General features: G+C 40.5%; 1 protein-coding gene and 1 long non-coding RNA gene across 8 annotated transcripts in view; one reads left to right on the top strand and one right to left on the bottom strand.

Annotated features, from left to right (window-relative positions):
* Nucleotides 1–20981, bottom strand: part of LOC110219659 (uncharacterized) — a 72812-nt gene extending 51831 nt beyond the window's left edge. Inside the window, exon 1 of the long non-coding RNA XR_002327710.2 lies at nucleotides 15768–20981. This is a non-coding gene — a long non-coding RNA (uncharacterized LOC110219659). The remainder of the gene's footprint in view (nucleotides 1–15767) is intronic.
* HAO2 (hydroxyacid oxidase 2) overlaps nucleotides 14342–27640 on the top strand; it is a 32644-nt gene continuing 19345 nt past the window's right edge. For 2 of the 7 annotated variants that reach the window (XR_002327701.2, XM_021003156.2), the window contains exons 1-3: nucleotides 14342–14489; nucleotides 23303–23446; nucleotides 24931–25082. Coding sequence is in view for 6 of the 7 variants with exons in the window: in XM_021003156.2 (XP_020858815.1) it covers nucleotides 14356–14489; nucleotides 23303–23446; nucleotides 24931–25082 (430 nt within the window). In the remaining variant the exon portion in view is untranslated. Of the gene's footprint in view, nucleotides 14490–21190; nucleotides 23447–24930; nucleotides 25083–27640 lie in introns of all 7 variants that reach the window. The other 5 variants (XM_021003198.2, XM_021003189.2, XM_021003208.2 and 2 more) reach the window with 5 other exon arrangements.

Genomic DNA, 27640 nt, shown 5'->3' with positions numbered 1-27640 from the left:
GTGCTGAACATTACATAATTACCTCATTTGATCCCTGCAACAACCCAGTGAAGTAGACACTATGATTATCCCCATTTTATAGTTGAGGGGCCTAAAACAAACAGAAGTTAAGTGACTTGCTCAAGGTCATACAGCTAATTAAGCACCTGAGGTTACATTGGAACTCACGCCTTCCAGACTCCAGACCCGGCCCTCTGTGCACCATGGCACCACCAGGCCATCTCCTCCCTCCTTCTAGCATCAATATTCAAGGCTTGTCTGAACTCTTAGAAGACTGTGTGTAGCAGCTATTTTACACTTGGCATATCCTGCCCTGCAGTGTGTATATTATTTTATATGTCTATGTCTTCTATCAAAAAAAGTATGGATAGTGGGTGGAGAACTGAACTTGGAACCAGGAAGACCAGAGATCAAACCCTCCTCTGATTTTTACTTGTTGTAGGCCAATGGGCTGCTCACTCATCTTCTCTGAGACTTAAGCAACTCTTTCAGACCATAAATTGTTGAGAGTTTGCACTCTGTGTTGGCGCTCAGGGTATTCGCACTGATAAAATCAGAGGTCCCAGAGCAGGGACCTGGTTCCTACTGTCTCAAAGAATCACAGAATCTCAGAGACACAAAGGTCTTCAGTGGCTGTCTCATCTTTGTTACTGTTCAGTCGTGTCCATCTCTTCATGACGCCATGACCCATTCTGTCCATGGGGTGTTGTTGGCAAAGATACCAGGGTGGTTTGCTATTTCCTTATCTTGTCTTACCACTCTTCAGGATACCTAGCACTCAGTCCTCCAGCCTTTGCTTGAAGACTTTCTATGACAGGGAACCTACTCTTTCCTAAGGTAGCCCAGCCCACTTTGAGATAGCTCTTATAGGACCTTTTCTTATATCAAGCCCAATTTTGCCTCTTTACAACTTCTAGCCATCATTCCTAGTGTTGCCCTCTTCCCTTTTCCCCATGACAGCCTTTCAAATACTCCTGCAGCCCTTGTATGCTTTGGGGCATACTTCTCCCCACTTTCACTTGCAGTGATGAGTAGCTTCCCGGAGTTAGGCTGGCTGCCTCTCCTGCTCAGGATAGCACAGCAGATCAGATAGTATGGCATCTTTGCTAACGTCATTTCCCTTAATAAAACCAAGCAGTACGTACAGCAGATAGAGTCCTAGACTCTGAATCACGAAAACCTGAATTTAATTTGACCTCAGACACACTGGGCAAGTCATTTAACCTCTCTCTGCTTCATTTTCCTCATCAATAAAATAGGAATAATCATAGCATCCACCTTACAGGGTTGGAAGGTTAAATGAGATAATATTTGTGAAGTGCTTTTCAAGCATCAAAATACCATATAAATTCTAGCAATTCTTATTACTCTTCTGGACCCACACACACTGACCAGGTGTAACCATTGATTAATTTAAACAAAGAAAAGTCAATGATGCTTTAGGACCCTTGAGCAAGAAACCAAATTATCCTGGGTAAAAAAACTCTTCCATGAGTCCCTTAGAGAAAAAGACCATCCAATTGGGGTCTGAACAAAATCTTGATGCAATTTTTCTAGGGATTTTTGTATTATAGATGATCCCCTTCAAAGTCCAGATGAGTTTTTCCTGCGTTCTACTTGAAATTTCCCTCAATAGATCCCTGTCCCTGCAACAGAACTATCAGAGTTCCAAACTCACTCAATAATAGGGCAAGTACACTTGAGGAGAAATAATAAAAAAGAAAACCAAATAATCTCCAAACAAGGAAAAGTTTCCCAAGGAAAGGAATTAAGTAAGTTGGGTTGGTTACTTTAGGGTTTCTGGGCCAGCAAGCAAACCTTATCCTATAGACCTATAGTACAGAAAAGGATTTCAGATAATCTGTCTGGACTCATATCTAGAGGAGCAGAAGGAATGGTTGAGACCAAAGTTTAGCAGGAAGACAAACATTTTCACTGCATGAGTGGGATGGGAGATGTATCCAAGAAGCAACTTATATGACCCAACTCATGAACAGCTGACTATTCTGGGAAAGCTCTAGAAAAAAATTCTTTTGTGATGAGTGATCTCAGAGAACATCTCAAATAAGTTGCTTGGAGGGGCAGCTAGGTGGCGCAGTAGATAGAGCACTGGCCCTGAAGTCAGGAAGACCTGAGTTCAAATCCAGATTCAGACACTTGACACTTACTAGCAGTATGACCCAAAGCAAGTCACTTAACCCCATTGCCTAGCCATAAAATAAAATAAGTTGCTTGGGCAAGTTAAGACTGATGAGCATTCATCTCTATGGACTCTAAGCCAAAGAGATAAGAGACCTCCTACCAGTCATACAAAGTTGGCCTAACCCAGATTGATTCAGAAATAGACATTTTATTTTACTTTATTTTATTGGCTAGGCAATGGAGTTAAGTGACTTGCCCAGGGTCACACAGCTAGTAAGTGTCAAGTGTCTAAGGTCAGATTTGAACTCAGGTCCTCCTAACTCCAGGGCTGGTACTCTATCCACTGCACTGCTTAGCTGCCCCAGAAATAGATCTTTTAAATGAAAAAGCTTCTGTATATTGTAACTCAAGGACTACTAACAGTGCTGGGTGACCTGAGCCCTCTATGACCTCAGGTTTAGGAAACTAATACTAATTCTAATGAGAATTATGATCAGTCAAATGCCATCAACTGTCAGTGGTATGAGGCAGAGAGCTCAATAGGTCACAAAAGATGAGTGCTATCAGACAAGTGACCAAACTAACTTAAGATGTCCAGGAAAAACTACAGAAACAGTTACACAAGTAGTCAGAGAATAACGCTGGTGCTTACCTATGCAATATATACCTTGCATGTGCTCCTTAAGTGCCAGAGGCAAGATTAGAACTCAGGTCTTCTGTTCTGTGCACTATGGCTTCACCTTGCTGGAGAAATGTGAAATGTTAAAGCTAGAGAGATCATCACCTAAAGCCCAGGGAGTTGAAGCAACTAGTCACTAGAATAACTAGTCAATGATAAAGTCAGAAGTAGGTCCCATGTCTCACATCACTTCTCTGGGCCTTTTATTTTTTCATGTTCAAAATGAGAGCAGTCAGAGCAGATAACCCCTAGTGACTTACTGTGTTCTAAGTCCTAGGACAACCTAGGCTTCTGACCTCTACATCAGTTTCCCTCCCATTATAACAACACAACTTTTATCCACTCTTTTTCTTTCCTGTTGTTATTCTCTCTGGTGCTGGAAGAACCCCAGAGTGATGTACCTTTAATCTACCCTGAACATCCCTTCCTAGGAAAGTGGAAAAAGAGGTTAGGAAGGGAAATGATCACTCCCTCCACCACTAACAGATACACAGAGAGTACCTTCCTTCTTTCCTTTCTCTTACTACCTGTTAAAGGAATATTTTTTTTTTTTGGTGAGAGCAAAACGTCAGAGAAAGCTCAACCACAATTGTTGATGGACAACCTTTAATATTTTGAGACCGTGAACTGGGAAATGTGTTTCTCTGCTTGATTGGACAAGCTGACTTCCTTAATTCTCCCCTAGGCTCAGAGCTAGATTTGAAAATAATCAGAGTAAATCTCAAACAGTACATCTTCAACAGTGATTTTTAAATTTTCTTTTCCCCTCTGCTTAAAAATAAAACCTACCACTGACAATATGAATGGATTCATGTTATTATCATAACTTTGGGCAGGATGAAGATGGAATTGCATGCCTGCTTAGGGTTTGATTCTCAATTTTGCCAGCTCTGGAATTCTTGCATTTCAGCTCCTTTTTTAGGTTCAAGGTATAAAGCATCTGAAAATGTGGCTCTTTGTTAAAACTGCAGTGAAATAAATCCCACCCACCCCTGCCTTAAAATCATTCTGAAGCTCTTCCAAAATACAAACGCAACCTCAAAATAGGATCAAGTCCTAATTCACCGTGGCATTAGCAACTCGTTTTTGCTTTTCCATAATGAGGTGAAAGACCACATGAAAGAAATGTTTCTAATCTCAAAGTTTCATATGGTTTTAAAATCCCTCAAAAATCCACAAAAATATTAATCATGGCCCTCTAATCATGGAATCATATTGACTCAAAGTGATAAAAATAATGGAAATGTTGTTTTGGTTTCCTAAATAGCAATAAGTAATGGCTAGAATGCAAGACTTGGAATTAGTGAGACCTGAGTTTGAATGCTCTGGTACTTAGTATTGTCTGACCATGAGCAAATCACCTAGGCTTTCGGAAGCACAGTTTCCTGTCTGCAAAATGGTGCCTTGACCAAGGTCACAAGCGATTGTTGTGAGATAATGCATGTAACCTAGGTGATGTTTTATATATATATATATATATATATATATATATATATATATATATATATATATATATATATATATTATATATATATTATATATATATATATATATATATATATATATTTTCCAAACTTCAAAGCACTATGTAAATGTCAGTTATTCTAATTATCACCTAATGTTTCATCCAAAAATTTCAAAGTACTTAGTACAAAAGAAAGCATTGGATTTTGATTTACAAGGTATGACTTTTTTTTTTTTGGCTAGGCAATGGAGTTAAGTGATTTGCCCAGGGTCACACAGCTAAGTAAGTGTTAGGTGTCTGAGGCCAGATTTAAACTTAGGTCCTTCTGAATCCAGGGCCAGTGCTCTATCCACAGCACCACCTAGCTGCCCCAAGATCTGACTTCTAATCCTGGCTCTGCTACAGTTTCCTCCTACAGCATTGTTCAGTCATTTTCAGTTGTGTCCAACTCTTCATGACCCCATTTGGGGTTCTCTTGTCAAAGATACCAGAGAGATTTTCCATTTCCTTCTCTAGCTCATTTTACAGATGAGGAAACTGAGGCAGACAGGGTTAAGTGACTTGCCCAGGGTCACACAGCTAGTAAGTGTCTGAGGCCAGATTTGAATTCAGGTGTTCCTGATTCCGGGATTGGTACTCTATCTAGTGTGCTACCTAGCTGCCATAGAGCATTGGACTGTATCAAAGAAGATGAAATAGGGATAAATACAGTATAAGACATGAGAGCTGGACAACCAGCATAAAGACTGAGGGCGGGAGAGGTGGTTGTCCACCTCTCATGTCCTATACTCATGTCTTATATTGACTACAAGCTCAGTATGAGTCATCAAGTGACTGGGGGATGATCATCTATCAAGGCTTCAGGATTCAGGCTTCTTAGGTATTAAACTCGATGACTTCCTTGGACTCCTCCATCTTTAAGAGTCAATGATGCTACACTATTAATATCACTTCAGATGGCATTAGCTTTGATGGCTGCCATGCCACCTTCTTGCCCCAATAGTTTGAGGTGGCACAGTTCTTGCAACCTAGCAAGAACTCTGTTCATCAATTGATCAACTTTGTCTTCAAACAGCCATTCTTCCAAGATTTCCTTCAATCAGTGATTGACAGATAGTATTTCTCTCCATCATCTTCCCAATCATTTCTGTTAGATGTCTCTATGGCTCAAATATTTTATGGAAGTCTTGGGGGGAAAAGCTTCAAGGAACTCAAGGGAATTGATTGGGGAACTTTCTTCAAGGCCTCCTATAGATTTCTAGGTCCTCAATGGCAGCCCTTTGACTGAATCCACACTTCACAGAACAAATACCCTTAATAAAAGGATTTGTTCTGTAAAATTTGGACTCAGTCAAAAGGCCTCACCTGAGGACCTAGATGGCCACATACGGCCTCAAGTTTGCCACCCCTGAATTAGACCCTTGTCACTGTATCATATTACTTGACGTTGGGACATGATTATGGCCTAACCAAGTTAAGGCAACCTTTCAGAACTTTTCACCAACTCCAGGGAGTAGTATATGTCTTAGCAACAAACACCAAATACATATTTATTATGTATGTACTGTGTGCTGAGTATGGTGCCAGGTAGACCCTGGAAGAAATACAAAGATTAAACAAGACTCAGTCCCTGCCCTCATGAAACTTACAGTCTAACAGGCAGATCTGACACTCCTCCTATAACTTTCTTTTGTGTTCACCATGGCCTCCAATCCATGCTTTCCTCAGGACTATCCCAGGCTCTGATTCCTGCCCTAACTCTCCTGTCTTTTGAATCTTGACCTTGTGTTGAAGCAATTCCATTATATACCATCCTCTACTCTGGGATCCCTTATTCTCTTGTCCTCTCGTTGATCATATCTTGCCTAATCCCAATCCTACAATGTTACTACCTTCTTCCTCCTTTGCTCTTACTCGAGCTGCAAAATGGAACTGAAAAGAAATCATAAAACCCTGCTTGAGTGAATCCACTACAATTTATGTCAGCTAACCTCAATTGGGCCTTCACTATAGCAAGACAATGCCACTCTTCCTCCCTAACTGATTGCCTGCCTCCACTCATCATGACAAGGGTTCCAAATCTTTTTTTTCTTTTATCAAGCCTCCAATGCCACTTCCTCTCCCTACCCTCTCTGCTGAGGACCTCTCCTCAATCTTCACAGAAAAATAAAAGCTAAGGCCATTCTTTGAAACCTACCCCTTCTTTTCGACTCACACCTCTCTGACATTGTCCCCCAGTATTGTTTCCTTCACTCTAGCCTCTGATGAAGAGATGGCCCTTCTCTCTGCCAAGGCAAATCCTTCCACATCCATGTCTTCTCTAGGAGATTACTCTCACCATCATCCCCACTTTCTCTCCCTCTCTATAGGCTCCTTACTTGCTGCCTACAGAAATGTTCACGACTGCCCCATCCTTTAGGGAAAAAATTCCCGTTAGATTCAAGCATGCCTCCCAATTTTTGTCCTGTATGTTTCCACTTTCTCAGCTTTTATTTTGCTGTTGTTCAGTCATTTTAGTTACTTTTGACTCTTCATTACCGTTGGTTTTGCCAATGGTTTGCGATTTCCTTCTCTGGTTCATTTTACAGGTAAGGAAACTGAGGCAAACAGGGTTAAGTGACTTGCCAGTGTCTTGAGGTCAGGTTTGAACTCAGGAAGATGAGTCATCCTGACTCCAGGCCTGGCACTCTGTGCACTATGGCACCAGCTGCCCTTTCTCAGCTAAACTTGAGGAGAAATAAAGAACACATCCACATTAGGTGCCACCATTTGCTCTACTCTCTTCTAAACACAATGCAATCTGGCTTCCAAGCCCATCTTTCAACTGAAACTGTTCTCGCCAGAGTTACCAATGATTCTTCATTTGCCAGATCTAATGGTTTCTTCTTGATTCTCATCCTTCTTGACCTTTCTGCAACATTTGATATTTTGGGGCACCTAGGCGCAGTGGATAAAGTACCAGGCCCAGAATCAGGAGGACCTAAGTTCAAATCTGGCCTCAGATTCTTGACACTTACTAGCTGTGTGACCCTGGGCAAATCACTTAACCCTAGAAAAAAACGAAAACCAAAAAAAATCTTTTTGACATTTTGACTGCCTTCTCCTCCTAAATACCCTCTCCTCTGTGGGTGTTTGTTTGGACTAGACTGGTACTCTATCCGCTGTGCCTAGGTGCCCCAAAATGTCAAATGTTGCAGAAAGGTCAAGAAGGATGAGAATCAAGAAGAAACCATTAGATCCGGCAATTGAAGAATCATTGGTAACTCTGGCGAGAACAGTTTCAGTTGAAAGATGGGCTTGGAAGCCAGATTGTATTTGGCTGTTCCTTCTCAGCATTTTTGGGATCTTCCCCCATGTCATATCCACTAACTAGGTTTGTCCCCAAAATCTCTGTCCTAGGTCCTCTTCACTCTTTTCTCTGTGCTCTTTTATTTGGAGACTCTTATCAACTACAGTGGATTCAGTGATCATCCCTCAGCAGATGATTCCCAGAGCGATATATCCAGCACTAGTCTTTCCCCCGAGCACCAGTCCTACATCATCCACTGCCTGTTGGGCATTTCAGACTGGGTATCTCTTAGGCATCTCTGCCTCAACAGGCCCAAAATAAAAATCATTATCTTCCCCAGCCCCCCACCAAGCCTTCCCCTTTTCTGAACATCCTTGCTGCTGTCAAGGGCACCACTCTTCTCCATTCCCCAGGTTTACTACCTACGTATCGTCCTCAGCTCTTTGCTCTACTGCTCATTCCACATATCCAGTAAGTTGCCAAATCTTATATTTCTTTCTTTTCAACATCTCTTGCAGAGGCCTGTCCTTTCCATTCCAACAGTACTACTCTAGTTCAGGCCCTCATCACCTCTCACCTGGATGTTTCAATAATTAATTGGTAATTAATTTTAATTAATTTAATTTCACCAAGGGCTTTTTAATCGGTCTCTCTGCCACAAGTTTCCCCCATTTCAACAAATTTTTCTCTCCACTACCAAAGCAATTTTCCTAAAAGGCAGATCTTACAATGTCCCACCCCACTCCCCATTCAATGAACTCCAAGGGCTCCCTACTATGGCCAGGGTCCAATTTAATGTGACATTTAAAAACTCTTCACAACCTAACCTATTCCAACCCTTCCAATCTTCTTCCATTCTACCCCACCTCCACCAACGAAGGAATTTAGCCATCCTGGCCTAACTGATACTCTTCTCACACAACACTTCATTTCCCATCTCTCTGTGCCTTTGCACTGACTGTCCACCATGCCTGGAATGTCCTCCTTTCTCACGTTGGGCTCTTGGAATCCTTGGCTTACAGCTTAAGGGTCACCTCCTCCAGGATGCCTTTCGTGGTCCTCCCAGTGGCTAGGGTCATCTCCTCTAACCATCTTCCATCATTCAGTATGTATCCATTTTCCATCAGCTGTTTTGCTGGGCAATTCTAAGGAGCATTGTACCTCCTCCGGGATAGGCCGATCACCTAAAATCTCATCACCATGCTGATTGACATGGCTTTTCATATTCAACACCTTTTTCGGCACCCTCAGTTACCTCTCCCCTCTGACTGAAGGACTAGAATGTGGAGCAGCAAAGACTCTCCAAAGGCTTCCTTTTCAGAGGAACTTTCCAAGCATCTCCATTTTCCTTCAGTAGCTCTACTTAGTCTTGACTCCCCAGAACATCATGCACCTACCTGGTCCCATCCCAGTGTCCCCTTCCCCCTCTTTCAGCTTCCTTTTGTGCATTCCCTTTCCCCCATTAGATTACAAGATACTTGAGAGCAGGGACTTTCTTTTTCTTATTTGTATCCCCAGAGCTTAGCATGGCACCTGACATACAGTAGGTGCTTAATGAATGTTTAGTGAATTGAATTTATATAAAACATCTTCCCCATTAGGGTAACTCTTTGAGAGCAGGAACTGTTTTTGCTTTTTCTTTGTAGTCCCAGAATTTAGCATAGTTCCAGACACACATGAGGCATTTAATAAATGGGTGTTGATTGATTGAACATCTTGCCCAGAGTCATTGGGCTGATACTTATCTGAGGCAAGATTCAAACTCAGGTCTTCCTTACTCCTACCTAGCCCAGCTTTCTCTCCAGAGCATTGCCCAGATGGTATAGCCCACGCGGCCTAGACTTAATAAACTCATGAGACGTGGGAGGTAGAAGAAACCTTATGGATACCCCAGTCTAACTCCTTCACGTGAAAGATGAAGAAACTCAAGCTCAGAGAAGTTGGGACTTATCCAAGGTCTCACAGCTGGTCAGTAGCAGAGCCAAGATGAGCTTTCCTGACCCTTCTCCCACCCAGGTCCAAGATTCTCCACTGTGTCACCTTCTGAGGATCAATTCTTTCCTTCTATTTAAACTTGTGATGAACCCCACAACCAACTCAAATCATTGAAGTTTAACTTATGTGGGCAAACATCAACCCAGAGTAGCACCATTTCCCGTGAAACTGTAATTGATGTAAAGCCATTTCCACAACATAGAAACGGCCTCAGCCAGCAAACGCTTGATCTTCTTGCCAAGTAAAAAGACAAGGTAGCCAAGGGAAACATAGGTTTAAAATATAAAACATAAACTTGTTTGCAAAACCAAATGGAGGAGGATATCCCAAGATTATGAGCAGTACGGGCCCATAAAATAGTGAGAAACAGTGAAAGGAAAAATGAGTTTGTTGAAAATCTGGCACAAGATTAAACAACGAAACCCTAAGAGAATTTATAGAAGAAACTAGAAAGAGAAAAATAGACCCCAAAAATGGAAAATATCTGCCATATTTTGTATAACAAAGTACTAGGTAGACATGTGGTACAGTGTTTATGGCACAGGACTTGAAGTCACGAAGGCTAGAGTTCAAATCCTAACTCAAACACTCCCCACTTTCATGACTCTGGGCAAGTCATTTACCCTCTTAGCTTCCATTTTCTCATCTGTAAAAAGGTGATGATAATAGCATCTACCTCATAAGATTGTTGTAAGAATCAAACGAGTCAAAATACGTGAAGTGCTTTGCAAACTTTAAAAGACTTTATAAATGCTAGCTATTTTTTCATCAATAAACTTGGAGTCACTATACTTGACTTTAACATCAGTCCCCAACATGCCATATGTGAAGTAACAATGACACTGAAGACAACGCGGCCAGGACAAGCAATGGGTTAGATTAAGTATACTTAGAAGAGGTCCAGTCTTGGTTGACACAGTGATTAGTGCATCGAAGGATTGGTTCTCAAGCTCTATAAAAAATGAGAAGCTACCAAGGCACAGGGAAAAATACTATATGGATTAACTATCCAAAAAGGATGACAAAAAAAAAGAATATCCTCAGACACTTGACACTTACTAGCTGTGTGACCCTGGGCAAGTCACTTAGCCCCATTGCCTAACCAAAAAAATATATATATATATATATAAAATATATATATTATATATATATATATATATATATTATATATATATATATAATATATATATTTTTACTACATAGACCTATACGTGAGTGGAAGCCTCCTTTAGAGAGGCAATATAGTGAAAGAGAGAGAGGCATTATTAGCCTTGGCATCAGGAAGAACAGAGTTCAAATCTTACCTTACTTAGATACTTACTGTGTGAGCTTGGTAAGTCAGGGAACCTCTCTAGTTCTTAGTATCCTCTGCATGAAAAAAGGGGTTTGACTTGATGACCCCCTAAGGTCCCTTCCACCTCTAAATCTACCACTGTGCACCCTTACCATTCATTTTAATGATAGCTAATAGCTGCCATTTATGCAACACTTTAAGGTTTGTAAATATTTTCAAATACTGTTTTACTTTATCCTCACAGCAACCCTGGAAAGTAGATGCTATTATTATCCACATTTTACAGATGTGTCAATAGAGACAAAAAGGTTCCATCACCTGCCCAGGCTGGAAAGCAGATGCTATTATTATCTACATTTTCCAGATGAGTAAACTGAAGCAAAAGGGTTATGTGACCTGCTCAGGGTCCCAAGTGTCTGAGGCCAGATTTGAACTCAGATCTACCTGACCCCAGGCTGAAGCACTGGGCAACCTTTATAAACATATTAGGGACAATGGAAAGGACCGTGGAAGAAGGGAGGTCTTCCTTGGTCCCTAACCTGCCTCCTGCACAGTGGATGAAACACAGGACTTAGAGTGAGGAAAACCTGGTTTTAAGTCCTGCCTTGGATATTTGATCACTGTCTCAACCTGGGCAAGTCACTTAAACTCTCACAGACTCAGTTTCCTCATCTGTAAAATGGCTCATGAGGTCCCTCCCTGCTCTAGGCTTATGACCCTTTGAGCTCTTCATGGAGCACCCAACATGGAAAGAAGGGGGAGCAGGAGGATGCTTGCCATGACAGAAAAGGAGAAGGCATAAAGAGGGGAATAGGAAGGACCTCAAAATCCATGGCTTCTGTTTCCTGGGATGCTTGCACACGGCTGAGCAAAAAAAAAAAAATGTTATGAAAGTAATAAAAGGAGGCTCCTGGAAGCCTGCCCCTAAGAATGTCTCGGGCCAAGTTTCTGAGGCAATATTGCCATCTAGCGTTCGAACAAGCCCAAGTCAAACTCTAAAGGAAATGAAATTTAGAGGTCAGTGGCTCCTTTAAGCCAGGGCTGTAACCAGCCTTATCTGTTTTTTTAAAAAATGAGAATAATAATATTTTGTCTCTCTCTTTTTATTCCCTAGTGGTTGTAAGAAAAGTGATTTGGAACTGGTGCCAAGGAAATGTGACCTACTAATAAAAGAAAACCATTGGTGATTTCTTTGAGACTGGTGATCTTCGATGATGATGATGATGACTTAAGATGTGTCAAAAAAAATCTTTACATATATAAAATATTTATGTGTGTGTGTTCTCATTTTATGTGCACAACAACTCTCTGAAATAAGTCATAAGTCTAGAATTGAAAGGGAACCTCAGAGTCCAATGACCTCATCCGGCAGTTGAGGAAATGAGTCCTATGAACACGGGGATCAGCTTATCAGAATGGGTGTGTAATCTCATGGACCCAAAGAATCACACATCATGAGAGCTAAAGATCACCCAGGCCAAAACCCTCATTCCACAAATAAGCAACTGAAGTCCAGGTGGATGACATGACTTCATCATAGCCATTCAGTCAGTTAACAGAGGAGCCAAGACTAGAACTCAGGTCTTCTGACTCCTAGTCTACCATTTTGGTTTGTTTCCCGCTATGCCAAGCTGTTTCCTATATGTTTTCTGAGCAAGTCATACCTGGTCTTGTTTATTTATCTGTTATGAAAAGGAATGGGAGGTGAAGGGAAAAGGAGGGAGAGGAGGAACATGGTGGTGAAATCCAGAGATTCAGAAGTATAGCCAGGAGAGGGATGAAACAAAAACAAACAGCACATCTAATCCATCTTCCCTATTCCAGTTGTTCAAATCTTTAAGGAGAGCTACAGATCTCCTCTTCTCCAAGATAAACATCCCCAGTTTATTAATTAATTAATCTTCCCCTTCTCCATCCTGGTAGCACTACTCTGAACATTCTCTAACCTATTAATGTTCTTCCTAGGAATGAACACAATCCTTGAGATGTGATCGGACCAGAGCACAGCAGAACTAGAATCAGGGATGTGTTGGTAAATGTTTAAGAACCAAAAGGCAGGGGAGGGGAGGGGAGAGTAAGAGTTACATACATACTTTAAGCATAATCTGGGTCATTAACATTTTCTGCATCACGTAAGTCTAGAACGTCAACAAAACAATAAACCAAGCCCAGATTTGTAGCATTTATTGATTTCTGAGGAATGATGTTCACACTGATAATTTGACAACCGGCTTTTCTCAAGCTGATTCAAGTAGGCTACAGCACACCCCTACAAAAAACCTAGTCTCTATCAATCTAGTCGCAGATTGCACTAAGCTTTGTTTGGCTCTGGGGTCCCACTGCTAATTCCTGTTGAGCTTGGAATGCATTAAAACCCTCACATTTTTGTTTTCAGACAAACTGCTAGCCAACAATGTTTCCTCTATCCTGTACTTGTGAAGTTGGTTTTTGAAAGTATAAGACTAGATTTATCTCTTATTAAACTTCACCTCTGTAGAGTCAGCTCAATCTGTCAATATTTTCAAAAATCCCATCATCTAATGTTTTAGCTACTCTTCCCAGATGTTTGTCTTTATCCAAGTCCTTAATACTTGGATAATACTAAAAACAGCAAGATGGCATAGTGGATAGAGTGCTAGGTCTACAGTCCTGAAGATCTGAATTCAAATCCTGCCTGCCTGCTGGCTGTGTGACAGTGGGCAAGATACTTAACCTCTGTCTGCCTCAGTTTCCTCACCTGTAAAATGAAGATAATAGTAGCACCTACCTCCCAGGGTTGTTTTGAGGATAATATAATATTTACAAGGAGCTTTGCACATCTTTAAAATGCTATATAAATATTACCTCTTGTTGTTAATTAGTAAAACATTAAACAGCACAGATCCACACATAGATCAAAGAGGCCCTCCACTGGAGACATTAATACCAGTAACACCTATTCAACCCGTTCTGAATCTATTTAATTATACTGCCACCAAGCCTACATTTCTCCACTGTTTCCATAAGAATAATATGAATTTTTTTGGAGGCAATCAGAGTTAAGTGACTTGCCCAGGGTCACACAGCAATATGATTTATTTTGGCAAATTCATTGCTAATATTTTGGTCACCATATCTAGAATATTCCCCTATTCCCCCACTTTAGTCACACTTTAAAAAATAAGAAATATACTTAATCTGCCATGGCCTGCCTTTGACGTAAGTAAGATGGCCCAGACCTCTGTGATCACCATGTTTTTCTCCAGATGTTGAAAGCCATCTCTTTACTAACTTTTACTGTTCTAGAACTTTCCCTAAGAACCGAAGTCAAGCTCACTAGTCCGTGAACTCCATTCTCTTTGCTTTTTTGAAAGTTGGAATATCTCCACACAGCAAGACAAAGTTCATTTGAAAATTAAATTTCAGTCTGGTTTCATAATTTATTAACTCCCAGAGTAAAGAGTGCACACTTTTAAAAAGGGAAGCACGATTAACTTTTTTGTTGTCTTCTGATGTCTGGTCTGGGAAATCCTCAGCTTCCCACACAATTTCGCAGTGAGCTGGCCAGTGTACTGCTAGAGGAGTCCAAGCTGTGTCTGAATACCACTGCCTCTTTCCCACTACAGAAACAGGAATCAGGTTTGCGGTATGTCTATCTTCTCAGTGACATGGATCACCAAGAGACGGCAGAGGGGACAGGGGGTGAAGTCTGGAAACTTCTCTTCCTCAGATCTGGGTTCTGGGAGGGTTTCTCCTGGCGCTACAGAGAATCCAATCTTTAAAAAATCAAATCGGGGGCAGGGGGCGTAGGGGGAGGAAGGGCACTCCCAAGGAAGGCTGATTTTCACTTTCCCTAAGGTGTAAGCCTACATGGGACAGGTAATGGGGAAGATCTCCCCCTCCATGCCTGGGACACATGTAGAGGAAGCCTGGGATTGTAGAAAGGTTACTGGCAAAAGAGACTATATATTTTGACCTCAAGAACAGGACCACGTGGGGCTACAAATCAGCAATTGTTTTTATCTTATGTTATTTTAGAAGTTATTGCTATATCTATTTTTTTCTTTTATATGTTTTTATTGATATTTTCTGTTCCTTACATAACCATATTATACTATGTATCCCTCTCCCTTCCCTTTCCTTCCCTTCCCAGAAAGCTATTCCATATGACAAATAGTTCTTTTTGAAGAGGATAAAAAAGTCACCATAATTGATTGATACATTGAAAAATTCCCAAAATATGTGCAATGTGTAATATCTATGGCCTTCCACTTTTACCCAGGACGAGTTGGAGGTGTCCTCTCATATCTCTTCACATTAATGTTGAAATAGCAAATGCGAGTTAGGGTGTGAAATTTATCAGCTCTATTTTTTTTTAACTAGGGCATGATAGGAAACATTAGAAAAGAGAAAAGAAAAGGAAAGAAAGAGTCTAAAGAAGTGTTACATGTACATACAAAAACACAGTGTCCCCATTTCCCCTTCCCTGGTTGTCTCGCTTCTTTGGTCCCTGATGAAAAGTGTGAGATAGTTGGATTCTTTTTTTTTTTTTTTGGCTAGGCAATGGGGTTAAGTGACTTGCCCAGGGTCACACAGCTAGTAAGTGTTATGTGTCTGAGGCTGGATTTGAACTCAGGTCCTCCTGAATTCAGGGCCAGTGTTCTATCCACTTCGCCACCTAGCTGCCCCCGAGATAGTTTGATTCTTTATGTCAGCAAATCAATGTCTCTCTAGACACACAAATACACACACACACACACACACACACACACACACACACACACACATACACTCACACTCAACTGAATTTGTCCCCATTGTTAGAATTCCCAGTCATAGCTTTGTTTAGGCACAAGGCACCCAGTCCCTTCTCATCATCTGCAGAATAAGAGTAGTCATAGGATATAAGATACTGAAAACTCACTCTTTCAACAGGGTAGGATGAAGAGTCTTGTTTGATACGCAGCTTCCACATGGTCAAAGACCAGACATTTGGTAAACTCCCTTTACAGATCCAATCCTTTGAATAGCCTCAGTGCCATTTGCTTTACCCAACCAGGTCCTGAAAAATATCCTTCCATCCTTTTTATACTATGCCTCATTCTCTCCAGGATAGGAGAGGGGAGTGGAAGAAACAACAAATTCTTTTCTAACACACAAGAGCATGCTACATTCCTCCCCTAGTGAATTCTTGCCTCCTTGAGTCAGCCAAAGGCATCTGGAAGAGCCAAACTCATGCATACCTTCTCTGAGACTGTCATATCCATGATTTTATATGCTGGTGATCCTGCTTTTAAAGGACAGAGATCACGGTATAATGCAAAGGTCACTGTGTGGGGGGTTACGATGAACTCAGTTCAAACTCAACAGCACGGTCCATTGGGAAAAGAACTGTGTCTCAAGTCAGATAACATGTGTTCGAACATGAGTTCTGTCCCTTACTGCTGTAAGCTCTCTGGGCCCCGGAAGCTTCCTCCTCTATAAAATGAAGGGAATCACTCAGTTAAGTAGTGTTTATTAAGCACTTACTGCTATGTACCAAGCACTGGGCTAAGTGCTTAAGGAGACAAATAAAGGAAAACAAAGTGACTGGATCCTAACAGTCTAGACAGCTCGAAAGGTCATCTAATTCAGGAGCAGTGGATAGAGTACTGGGTTTGAAATCAGGAAGACCTGAGTTCAAATCCAGCCTCACACACTTAACTAGCTGTGTGACCTTTGACATGTCATTTGGTCTCTATTTTCCTCAGCTATAAAATGGAGATAACTATAGCACCCACCTTACAGAGTTGTTGTGGGGATCCAATGAGATAGTATTTATAAACATTCATAAACATTATAAGCATGATTAGCACAGTGCCTAGTCCATAGTATGAGCCATACAAATGCTTCTCCCCTCCACCTCATACTAACATTTTAGTGAGGAGGAAGCTGAGGCCCAGAGAGGTTAAATAATTTGCCTATTGTCACAGAGATGGTATGACAATCTACAAGGTCCCTCTCAGCTCTAAATCCTAAATTCTGTGATATATATGTCAAATGTTCTGTTTTATGTTTGCCTCCAGTTTTTTTTCCATTCTCCTGGCCTTGCACACATTCCTTTCTCTCAGACCTTGATAAGTTTTGCAAAAGCCACATATTTCTGTCACTGCCAAGGTCTTTCATTTACAATTCTGCGGGATACCCATGCTGTTATCAGGAAGGGGCTGATAAGAGTTTGACCCATTGACCCTACTGGGATATCGGTTGCCTAACAAGTATCTAAAATTTTAATCCAATGAAATGAATGTGAGAATATCACACTAGAATATCACAGGAAGAATCTAGTAAGTGACTGTTATGCGCCATGCACTGTATTCTGGCTGGGAATACAAGGATAAAACCAAAGTGTCCTTGCTTCTCAAGTTACATTCTACTCTGGGGTTTGGACAGAGAGCAACATGCATGCAAGTAAGGAAATAGAAAATCCACACAAAATAATTAAAAAGAAATTTCAAAGAGAGGTGCACTAACAGCAGGAGAAGCAGGAAAGGGAAACAGAATTTGAGCTGAATATTGGAGGGAACTGGGATCCTAAAAGATGGAAGTGAGGAGGGAGAATGAATTTTCCAGGCATGAGGGATAACCCTGTTGTGCTTAGTGAGGAGAGCAACGAGGCCATTTTGGCTGCAATGCAGAGTACGGGATGGAGATTTCTAAAATTGTCTTGGAAAGATCAACTGGAGCCAGATTGTGAAAGTCTCTAGAAGCCCAACAAAGGCATCTGTATTTTATCCTAGAGGTAACAAGGAATTATTCAAGCTTCCTGAGCAAAAGAGTGACATGGACAGATCTGTGTTTTAGGAATATCAATCTGTCAATGATATGGAAGATGGATTGGAGATGGTTTTGAGGCAGGAGTTTCCTTAAGAGGCTATTGCAACAATCTGGGCAAGAAGTGATAAGTGCTTCAGTGAGGTTGGTGATTGTGGAGGGCTGAGAAAGAAACAGATGTGAGAGGTGTGGAGGTAGAATCAATGCCGGGTAAAGGAAAATGAAATGAAAAGTACAAGGTGTCTCTAAAGTTATGAACCTGGTTGACTCAAAGGATAGTGATACCCTGGAAAGAAATAGGGAAGGTAGGAAGAACTCAGTAATTTCATTCTCTGGTGCTGTTTCCTCATTTATAAAATTAGGAGGTTAGACTAGATGTCCTCTAAAATCTACTCCAGATTTAATTCCTATGATATGGTCACAGTCAGCCATCTGAACACGAAGTCATCACTGACTGGTTAGAGCAAAGATTGACAATGCTAATTAGATGATAAAAATGAAATGACAGTGCAATGTAAGATTATAAAAGATTTGAACAGCCCTGCTTGATGATGCTAAACTTTTTTTTCTTCCTTTTTTTTTTTTGTGAGGCAATCAGGGCTAAGTGACTTGCCCAGAGTCACACAACTAGTAAGTGCCTGAAGCCACATTTGAACTCAAGTCCTTCTGACTCTAAGACCGAACTCTTTCCTCTGTACCACCTAGCTGTCTCTACCCCAAATTTTTAAAGTGAGAAAGAGACAAGAGTAAATGTTGACCATCAACATTTCCTGTAAAAATCTAAGTAACATGAAATTGTAGTACACTCGTCCCTTCTACATCGTGACTTTCCCCATCGTGGTTCTGATATATCATGGGTCAGCATAAAAAATTAAATGGGAATTTTGAGAGAGTTTTGAAGAAGATACAGACATTTGACATATGAAGGCCAGCAGACAACACAGAAAAAGTTTAGAAACTCAGAAATGCATAAAATATATGTATAGTATGCATATGCATAAAATACATGTATAGTATATGTATAGTATAACACTATACTACATGTATAGTATTGTGTTGTAGCAATGTATATTTTATCTTTTAATATTATAATAATTCAGACTTCTTCTCTGGTATGAAAGAAGGGCCAAAATTTCCAGATGGTAGCGGCTAGGGGTGGGGGCGGGGGAGGGGGGAACCATGCCCCTAACCCCGGCAATGTGGAAGGGATAACCGTAATAATAAATCAGCTGAAAGAGCCTCCACACTGCATCAGCCAGAAAAGAGCACATCATGATGGAAAAAAGATTCAATTCACAGTCACAGAATCATAGACCTGTAGTGTGTGTGTATGTGTGTGTGTGTGTGTGTGTGTGTGTGTGTCTGTCTGTCTGTCTATAGGAAGAGAGACCTACACCACCTGTAGTGAGGGCTATCATTGTGGGGCTCAAAGGGAAGGAGAATAGACATCTCTAGCCTCTTCTCCTCCAACCCTTCTCCAAGGCAGACTAATTCCTGCTGGGAGGAGAAGCAGGAAGTTGGGGCCTGAGGCTACTCTGCTATCCTCTAAGAGAAGGGGTGGCAGGGGAGAACTGTGTCTATCTGATACCTTAAATATTGTTAGTCTAGGAAATAAAATTGGATTCCATCTAATTTCTGATAACTAAGTCATTATTGGTCGGTTGATTATTATCCTTTGTTCTCAAAGAGGACCAAATGACATCACTACATTGGAGTCAAGCACAGTGTGTCTGACAGTGGCTGATCAGACCAATATGAGCCCAGAAGGCTCTCCCACAGGTTGGGCACAAATAGTATGTGTGCACATTTGGGGTGGATTCCCTAAATCTGCGCATCTCGAGTTTCTTTTGAGCAACTTCAATTCTGCTTTGCTCATAGAGCACAGAACCTTCTCTGATAGGGGCACACCATGCAGGGCGATCCTATGTCAGTGTCTCCCATGTGTCACAATCAATTCCAAAGTTCTTCAGAGAGACCTTGAGAGTGTCCTTGCATCGCTTCTTCTGACCTCCATGTGAGCGCTTGCCTTGTAATCTTTTGGGCAAATGTACTTTTGGCATTCAAACAATGTGGCCAGCCCATTGGAGCTGTGCTCTCTGCAGTAGAGTTTGAATGCTTGGCAGTTCAGGTCCAGAAAGAACCTCAGTGTCTGGTACCTTATCTTTCCAAGTGATCTTCAGAATCTTCCTAAGGCAATTCAGATGAAAACAATTCCATTCTGGGTATACTGTGTGGGTTTCATAGGCACGCAACAATGAGATCAGCACAATGGCTCTGTAGACCTTGAGTTTGGTAGGCAGTCTAACACTTTTCCTTATTCATGTCTTCCCAGAGTCTTTTCCTTCAGCAACCTGAAGTAGGGTTGGCCTCTCTCATCTTCTTTCTCAAAGATGGAAGCCAGAAATGCTCTAAATCACTATTGATCAGAGAAATGTAAATTTTTAAAAATCCTGAGATATCATTTTACACCTATCAGATTGGCTAAAATGAGAGAAGGGGAAAGCAACAAATGTTGGAAGGGATGTGGAAAAATTAGGACTGTGAACTAATCCAACCATTTTGGAGAGCAAACTGGAATTATATCCAAAGAGATAAAACTGCCTATGCCCTTTGACCCAGCAATATCACTATTAGGTCTGTTTCCCAAGATGATTAGGGAAAAGGGGGAAAAAACCTATATGTTGGGAATGGCTGAATAAATTATAGTACATGATTGTAATGAAATACTACTGTGCCATAAGAAACGATGAGCTTGATGATTTTAGAAAAACATGGAAATAAATATAGATTTAATAAATAAATATGGATTTATTTATTTATTATATTATATTTAAATAAAACCATACCATACTTCTATTTATCAGTTCTTTCTCTGGATGTAGATAGCATCTTTCTTCATAGGTCCTATGTAGTTAATTTGGGTATTTGTAATAGTCAAAATGACTTGGTATGACTTTAGAATCTTTCTTCATGGGTCTCTTTTTGCTCTTCATTATTTCATGCAAGTCTTTCCATGTTTTTCTCAAATTATCAAGCTCATCGTTTCTTATAGCACAGTAGTATCCCATCATAATCACATACCACAACTTGTATAGCCGCTCCTGAAGTGATGGGCATCAATGATTTTTGAAAAACGTAGAAAGACTTGCATGAAATAATGAAGAGCAAAACCAAGAGAATGCTGTATACGATAATAACAATATTGCTTTAAGAACAACTTTGAGTGACCAAGTCATTTTGACTATTACAAATACCCAAATGAACTACAATGGACCGATGAAGGAAGATGCTATCTGCATCCAAAGAACTTGTAAATAGAAATATAGTATGGTTTTACATATATATATATATATATATATACTTATCTGTGTCTAATGGTAGCCATCTCCGGGGTAGGGGGTGGAGGGGTGCAGTGAGGAAGAAAAAAAAAAGTTACATGATAACTTCATTATGTAATTAAAAGGAAAAGCAAATTGTACATAATAGACTTGCAGTTTCACATGCAATCCTCTTTTTTTGTATTCTTTGTTACAGAAATGAATGTTTGATTTTTTTAAGTTCAGAATAATAATTTTTTAAAAAGATGGAAGCCAGAAGCACTCAAAGCAACTCAATGCTCGAAGGAGACTTAAGCTTGGAAAGTCCTGAAAGAGGCTGGTCAAGGCTGGAGCTTTCTCTCTTGCCATGCAGGACAAGGCTTTCATCTGCACCAATAAGGATAGAATATCATACCAATAAGCTTTGGAACAAGGGTTACATTTGTGTCTGTCTGTATTGTTATATTATGATTACATATGTATATTATGATATACGTACATGTATAAAAATCAAACAACAGTAGATAACTAAGTATTGCTACAAAAATATAGCATGGTCAGAAGTGCTAAATCTCACAATAAACTAAAGCTGATTTGGGGAAAGATATGGACAAGAATTGCAGAAGAGAAAAAGTTAAAGGCATTGTGGTTTACCCTGGCACAGGGAGTGTCACAGATATAAATAAGAACAGGAATATTGAAGTAATTGTAAATTTATACTTTCAAGCAGTATTTTCCACTGCTCTCTTACATTTATTATCATCCCTTCCAGGCAGCCAGATACAATGACTGTCTCTCCAATATATCATGATATTTCTGCCACCATAACTTTGCTTATGCCATTCCACCTCCACTGCCCACCCTTACACTTCATTTACCCATATTCACATCAAGCTTCTCAAATCCTAACTCTTCTATGAAGATGCCTCTGACCACTATGACCACAGACTTCTTCTCACATTTAACTCAAAACACTTCTTATCCATGCCTAGCACAGACTATGTTATGTTTATAATAGATTCTCAGTAAAGGTTAATTGAATGAATTAATGAATGAATCTTACATAGAGATATATTATTTACCACTTCATATGTGTGTTGGGAGAGGGGGGGAAGTGATTCGTTTTCAAAAGACACCATTCTTTTTCTTGCTTCATTGTCACATTCTGTATTCAAATTTCTAGAACATCCTTGGCATTCTATGTGTATGACAGTATAATTTGAGGATTAATTACAAGTTTGGGGGCATGGTTCCTTCTCCTGTAGTAAGTAATAGACAGCTATAGACTGGATCTGACTCTGCCTTCCATCATTCATTCCTTACTCCCTCAATTCTGGAGCATCTTTTGGGGTAAGTTCTGCAGTAGCATAAACCGTCATCCTAACATGTGCTTTATTTTGTGTTTCGTATTGTTTTGTGTTATGGTTGCCTGTATATCATATCAGCCAACTTGATCGTAAGCTTCACAAGGGTAGGGGTCAAGTTGAAGCTAAACTTTGTTTGGCTAAACTCAGTGTACATTGTAGAAACTTTCAATATGTTTCGCACTCCCTGAGAGCAAAGATGGTTTCATTTTTGTCTTTTTACATATAATAAGTACTTGATACATTTTCATTAATAGATATTTTAATTTAATTTTTGACCTAGGACATCCTTGAACTCCTACTTACCTCAACTTAAACATGAGCGAAGTAAGATTTAGTACTGAACACTTTGAACACCATCTCTGCATAACTCCTCCCAGATGCAACTGGTCTTTTCCCTGCATCCACTCTACTAATCTCGCGATGGTCTTCTTCACTACAAAGCAAAGGCCAGTTTGATCCAAGAAGGACTAGTCTCCTCACTAATTGACCACCTTAAGTATCCCTGAAAGATATGCCAACGTGGCCATTTTCCATTCAGTTTGCCTATTTCCCCCAGCTATGGCAGCATTTTGAGAAGCATGCCAGGAAATCTCCCTTGGTGTCAACTTTTCTTTCTCCATATCCATTAGGATTCCCTCCATTAAACGGCCAACCCTACAGGAGAGAACACACTGTCTGCTACCCTGGCTACCTCATGGCCATGGTCAACTCACTGGCAACGTAAACTGATACACACAGTAATGGACAGAACCCATGTGAAAAGCATCATGACCAAATGACTAGAATCATACTTCTTATCCTATGTTAGCAGTGTAAACATGTTTACTCTACGTTAGCCAAAGTCTAAAGTGGCCATTGTGAAGAACATAGGCAGGGATTGCTCTTTTTTTTCTTTGGCTGTCATTTCCCTTTCCCTCATTGCCCTGCATCTAACACATTTTGACTGCTCTTCCTTTTCCAAGATCCTTCCAGAAAATGGCTTTCACATGCCTAGCTGACTTTCAAGCATTTGCCAAAGACAATCTTCCTAAGCCCACTTGGGAATTCATTGAAGGAGGAGCTGATGAATGCATCATAAGAGATGAGAATATCTCAGCATATAAAAAGTATGGTATTGTATATCCATCCTCTTTCCTCTCTTCGCCCTGTCTGTCTCTCTGTCTTTCTCTATCTCTATCTCTCTGTCTCTTTCCTCCCCTCCTTTCTCTATTTCTCACTCTCTTTTCTCTCTCCCTTATGTCTCTCTGCTACTGTCTTTCTGTCTCTTTCTGCTTGTGTTGGGTTTATCGGTCAGCCACAATATTCCAGATGTACAGAAGGCACATGCCTCAGCCCTTCACATTCTTAAGAACTTCCTTCTTTGGTTTCTGGTAATAATAGGTTGAAGGGAAATGACAAAGGGCTCCACTCCAATCTCTAGCCATGACAGGTTGCAAATACATCAAGAGGAGAACATTGTGGATGAGACAAGTTTTCCTCTATAACCCATGCAGCACAACTCCATTCTCCTGTCATTTTATTGGATCCCTAAGAACCTATTATGAGGGATAATGGAAAAGGAAACAGGGGCATATTTAGATTAAATTATCATAGAGTTCAAAAATTTGGGGGAGAGGGGTATTAGAGATGAAGGAAAGACCATGTGAGTACGAAGCCTAGACAAAAGGGACTAGGTGACACTGAAAAACTGGAAAGGACTAGGGCAAGAAATGCCATTGTATAATAACCAGTATGGCAAATATTTTTCCTAGAAATAATAATAATAATCAACACAAAGGGAGAAGGTATGGTTTGGTCCCAACCTTCAATGTGTTTATAATCTAAATTAGGAGACAAAATAAGGCACTATACTTTCAGAAGGACATTGATGACCAGGAGACAGCAATTGGGATGGTGAATGATTTTGAATCTGTTACAAATGAGGGTCAGCTGAAGAAACTAGGCAGGTTTACGCTGGAAAAGAGATGAAAAGAAAGAAGGTACAGGAAAGGAGAGAAGACATTTACAACTGTCTTCAAGTAATAATAGCTCACATTTACATGGCGCTTTAAGGTTTGCAAAGTGCATTATGAATATTATCTCACACTGCCTTCACAACAACCAGGTAGGTGCTATTGTCATTCCCGTTTTACAGATGACAGAAATAAAGTTAAGTAACTTGCCCAGGACACAGAGCTAGTAAGTGTCTGAGGAGGGATTTGAACTCAGCTCTTCTTGACTCCAGCACCAGCACTCTCTCCACTCTATCATGTAGCTGCCTCTAGATAAACATCCCCAGGTGCTTAAGTCAATCATTTTTCTGTTACAGCCCCCAGCTCTGTTGCCATTCAGGTTGTCCTCTAAATATGCTCCACCTTGCCATATTCTTTCTAAAATAGGATGCCCACAGTCAGAAGACCTGGCTTCAACTCCCAGCTCCAGCACTTATGTGCTATGTCACTTTGCATGGTATCCCCCCCACAAAAAAAAAAAAACAGCCCACAAGCTTTCAGAAGTCAAGCACTTCTCATCTCAGAATCCCTGATCTGAAGAGCCTGGGACTTAACAGCATATTTACCAAGTTAGTAACCCTGGTGTTTATGCCTTGCAGAATCCGTCTCCATCCCCACGTCCTAAGAGATATGTCTGTGGTAGACACCAGGACAACCATCCAAGGATCTGAGATCAGCTTCCCAGTCTGCATTGCACCCACTGGCTTCCACTGCCTTTGTTGGCCTGATGGAGAACAGAGTACAGCTAAAGGTACTCACCAACCCCAAAAATTCCTTCCTGTCTGCATAGAGGCATCGAGCTCTGGAAAGAAATCATGCCATAAGGAGTGGAGCCCAAGGCCTCCCCAAATTCAGTCCTAAAAAAAGATAAGCCATGTAATTCCTGAGTAGAATCTGCCCTTTTCTGGTATGAGTCACAGAATTTGAGTTAGAAAGGGCCTCATTCTTCATCTAGTCCAATTCACTAAAAGGAATCCTCACAGAAACATACCTTATAGACAGCAGCCATCTAGTCTATTCTAGAAGACTTCCAAAGAGGGAGTATCCACCATCTTTTGTGATAAGTCTAAATTTGCTTCTTCACAGCTTTTACCCGTTGCTCCGGGTTCTGCTCTCTGGAAATGTATGCCACATCTAATCCCTCTTACAGGTGGTTAGGTGGTACATTGAGTAGAGTGCTGGCCTTAAAGTCAAGAGAATCCAAGTTTGAATCCTCCATCAGGCACTTCCTAGCTATGTGACCTGGGCAAGACACTTCACCTCTCCACCTCAGTTTCCTCATCTGTCAAACGGGCATCATAATAATATCTATAGTGTACAGTTGTCATGAAGAGTAGATGAGATAACATATATAAAGAGCTTTTCAAACTTTAAAGCATTATGTAAATGCTAGCTAGTATTCCAAATGCAGCCATCAATTCTTTAAATATTTGAAGACAGCTGTCATGTCTTGACTATTCTCTTCTCCAATATAAACCTACTCACCTTGGTTTCTTTGAGCAATCCTCACAGAACATAAATCCTAGCCATTAACCTTTCTAGTTGCCCTGCTCTGGACACTCTCTGAGGCAGACTACAGAGAGACCTTCTATCCCTAGAACCTCTGCCTCTCAATGCAGCCCAAGATCATGTGCACTTTCAGGGCTGCCGTGTCACATTGCTGACCCATATGGGACTTGCAGTACCCTAAAACCCCAAACTCATTTTTAGAACGACTGCTTTCCAACTATGCCTCCACAGGCAAACAAAAGTTTGGGTTGAGCAATAATCCACTGACTTTAGGCTAAGCAAATAATAACAATCATTATTGGGCCACCTATCAGTTTCCACATAGCCCCCTGAGTGATTGGTTTTTATTATCGGGCTTTTTATGTCGTTTGTTAACATTTTGTTTTTATTCCAAAATTAACAAACACCAAATACAATGGTCATTTCCATATACATGCTAGAATAGAAAGGAAAGAAACAAGCATTTATTAAATGCCTACTATATGTCAGGCACTGTGCTAAGTGTTTTGTAAATATTATATCATTTTAATCCTCAAAATACCCTTGGAGGTAGGTGCTATTACTATCCCCATTTTATAGTTGAGGAAACTGAGTCAGACAGATGTTCAATAACATGCTCAGGGTCAACCAGCTACTAAGTGTTTGAGACCGGATCTGAACTCATCTTCCTGATTCCAAGCCCAGAGCTCAATTCACTGAACTACCTAGCTCTGTGTGTGTGTGTGTGTGTGTGTGTGTGTGTGTGTGTGTGTGTGTGAGAGAGAGAGAGAGAGAGAGAGACAGACAGACAGACAGACAGACAGACAGACAGAGACAGAGACAAAGAAACAGACAGACAGACAGAGAGATTGTGTTTGAAGTTTGAAATTGAAGATTTTGATTAGGTAAAGCTTACTTTTCTTTTTAAATATATAGTAAGTTCAACCTGTAGCTTTCAAAGTTATCCTGTTTGTCTATGCTTCTTTGTGGCCTTCTGTTCTCTGCATTTAAAAAATTATCTTAAAGTTATTATTTTTAAAATTATTTACTTTAACTTATTTTAAAATTGTTTTTAAAAAATAATACCTCGAAGTCTGTCTTCTTACTTCACTTCCAAAGGTGGCAGCTGGTCTAGCCTTTGTGAAATTAATGTGCTATGACTAACTTATCCCACTTCATTCCCCATTCCCTGGCTTTAATATGCCAGTATCCTGCCCTTGGGCACCAAACTTGACTCTGGCTTTTCCTGAGTCTGGAATTGCTTTCCCTATCCCCGACTATTGCTACCTTCAGTGTTGTGTTATTTCCTGATTTTTTTCTCAGACTTTCTGACATCTGCTTATAAACATTCTCTCGTTGATACTAACTGTTTTCTTCTATACTTATTTTGTTCCTTTCCATCCATCCCTTACTCAGTGTCTTCCATGATGGGTTTATCTCTCCACTATCACCTCCCTCAAATTGGTGGCAAAAACACTGGTAGCCTGGGGAGATCCCATGAGTGTGACCCCTGAAAAACTATACTCAACATTCAAGGTCCCCTTTGGATCAGCATCATTTCAAAACCTACAGTTTGTGTCATTCAATTCTTTTTTTTCTCAAGATCAAGGAAAAGGGCACATTTTTGACTCAAAAACAAAAACATTAATTAAACAGACTATCAAGGTCAATGGCCAAAAACTCCCCATGCATTCAGGGATTCACTGTCCTACAGATTTTCATGACATCAATGGGAAAGGGAACACCAGTAGCTCAGATAACTCACACTCCTTGGCTTGCATCTTAGGTGGAACTCCTTTCTGCCCTCAAAATTGCTGATGG

The sequence above is a fragment of the Phascolarctos cinereus genome, unplaced genomic scaffold (assembly GCF_003287225.1).
Source record: "Phascolarctos cinereus isolate Bilbo 61053 unplaced genomic scaffold, phaCin_HiC Scaffold_5;HRSCAF=322, whole genome shotgun sequence".
Classification (NCBI taxonomy): Eukaryota; Metazoa; Chordata; class Mammalia; order Diprotodontia; family Phascolarctidae; genus Phascolarctos; species Phascolarctos cinereus.
The sequence above is the reverse complement of the archived record's forward strand: the minus strand, read 5'-3'. Positions and strand labels throughout refer to the sequence as shown.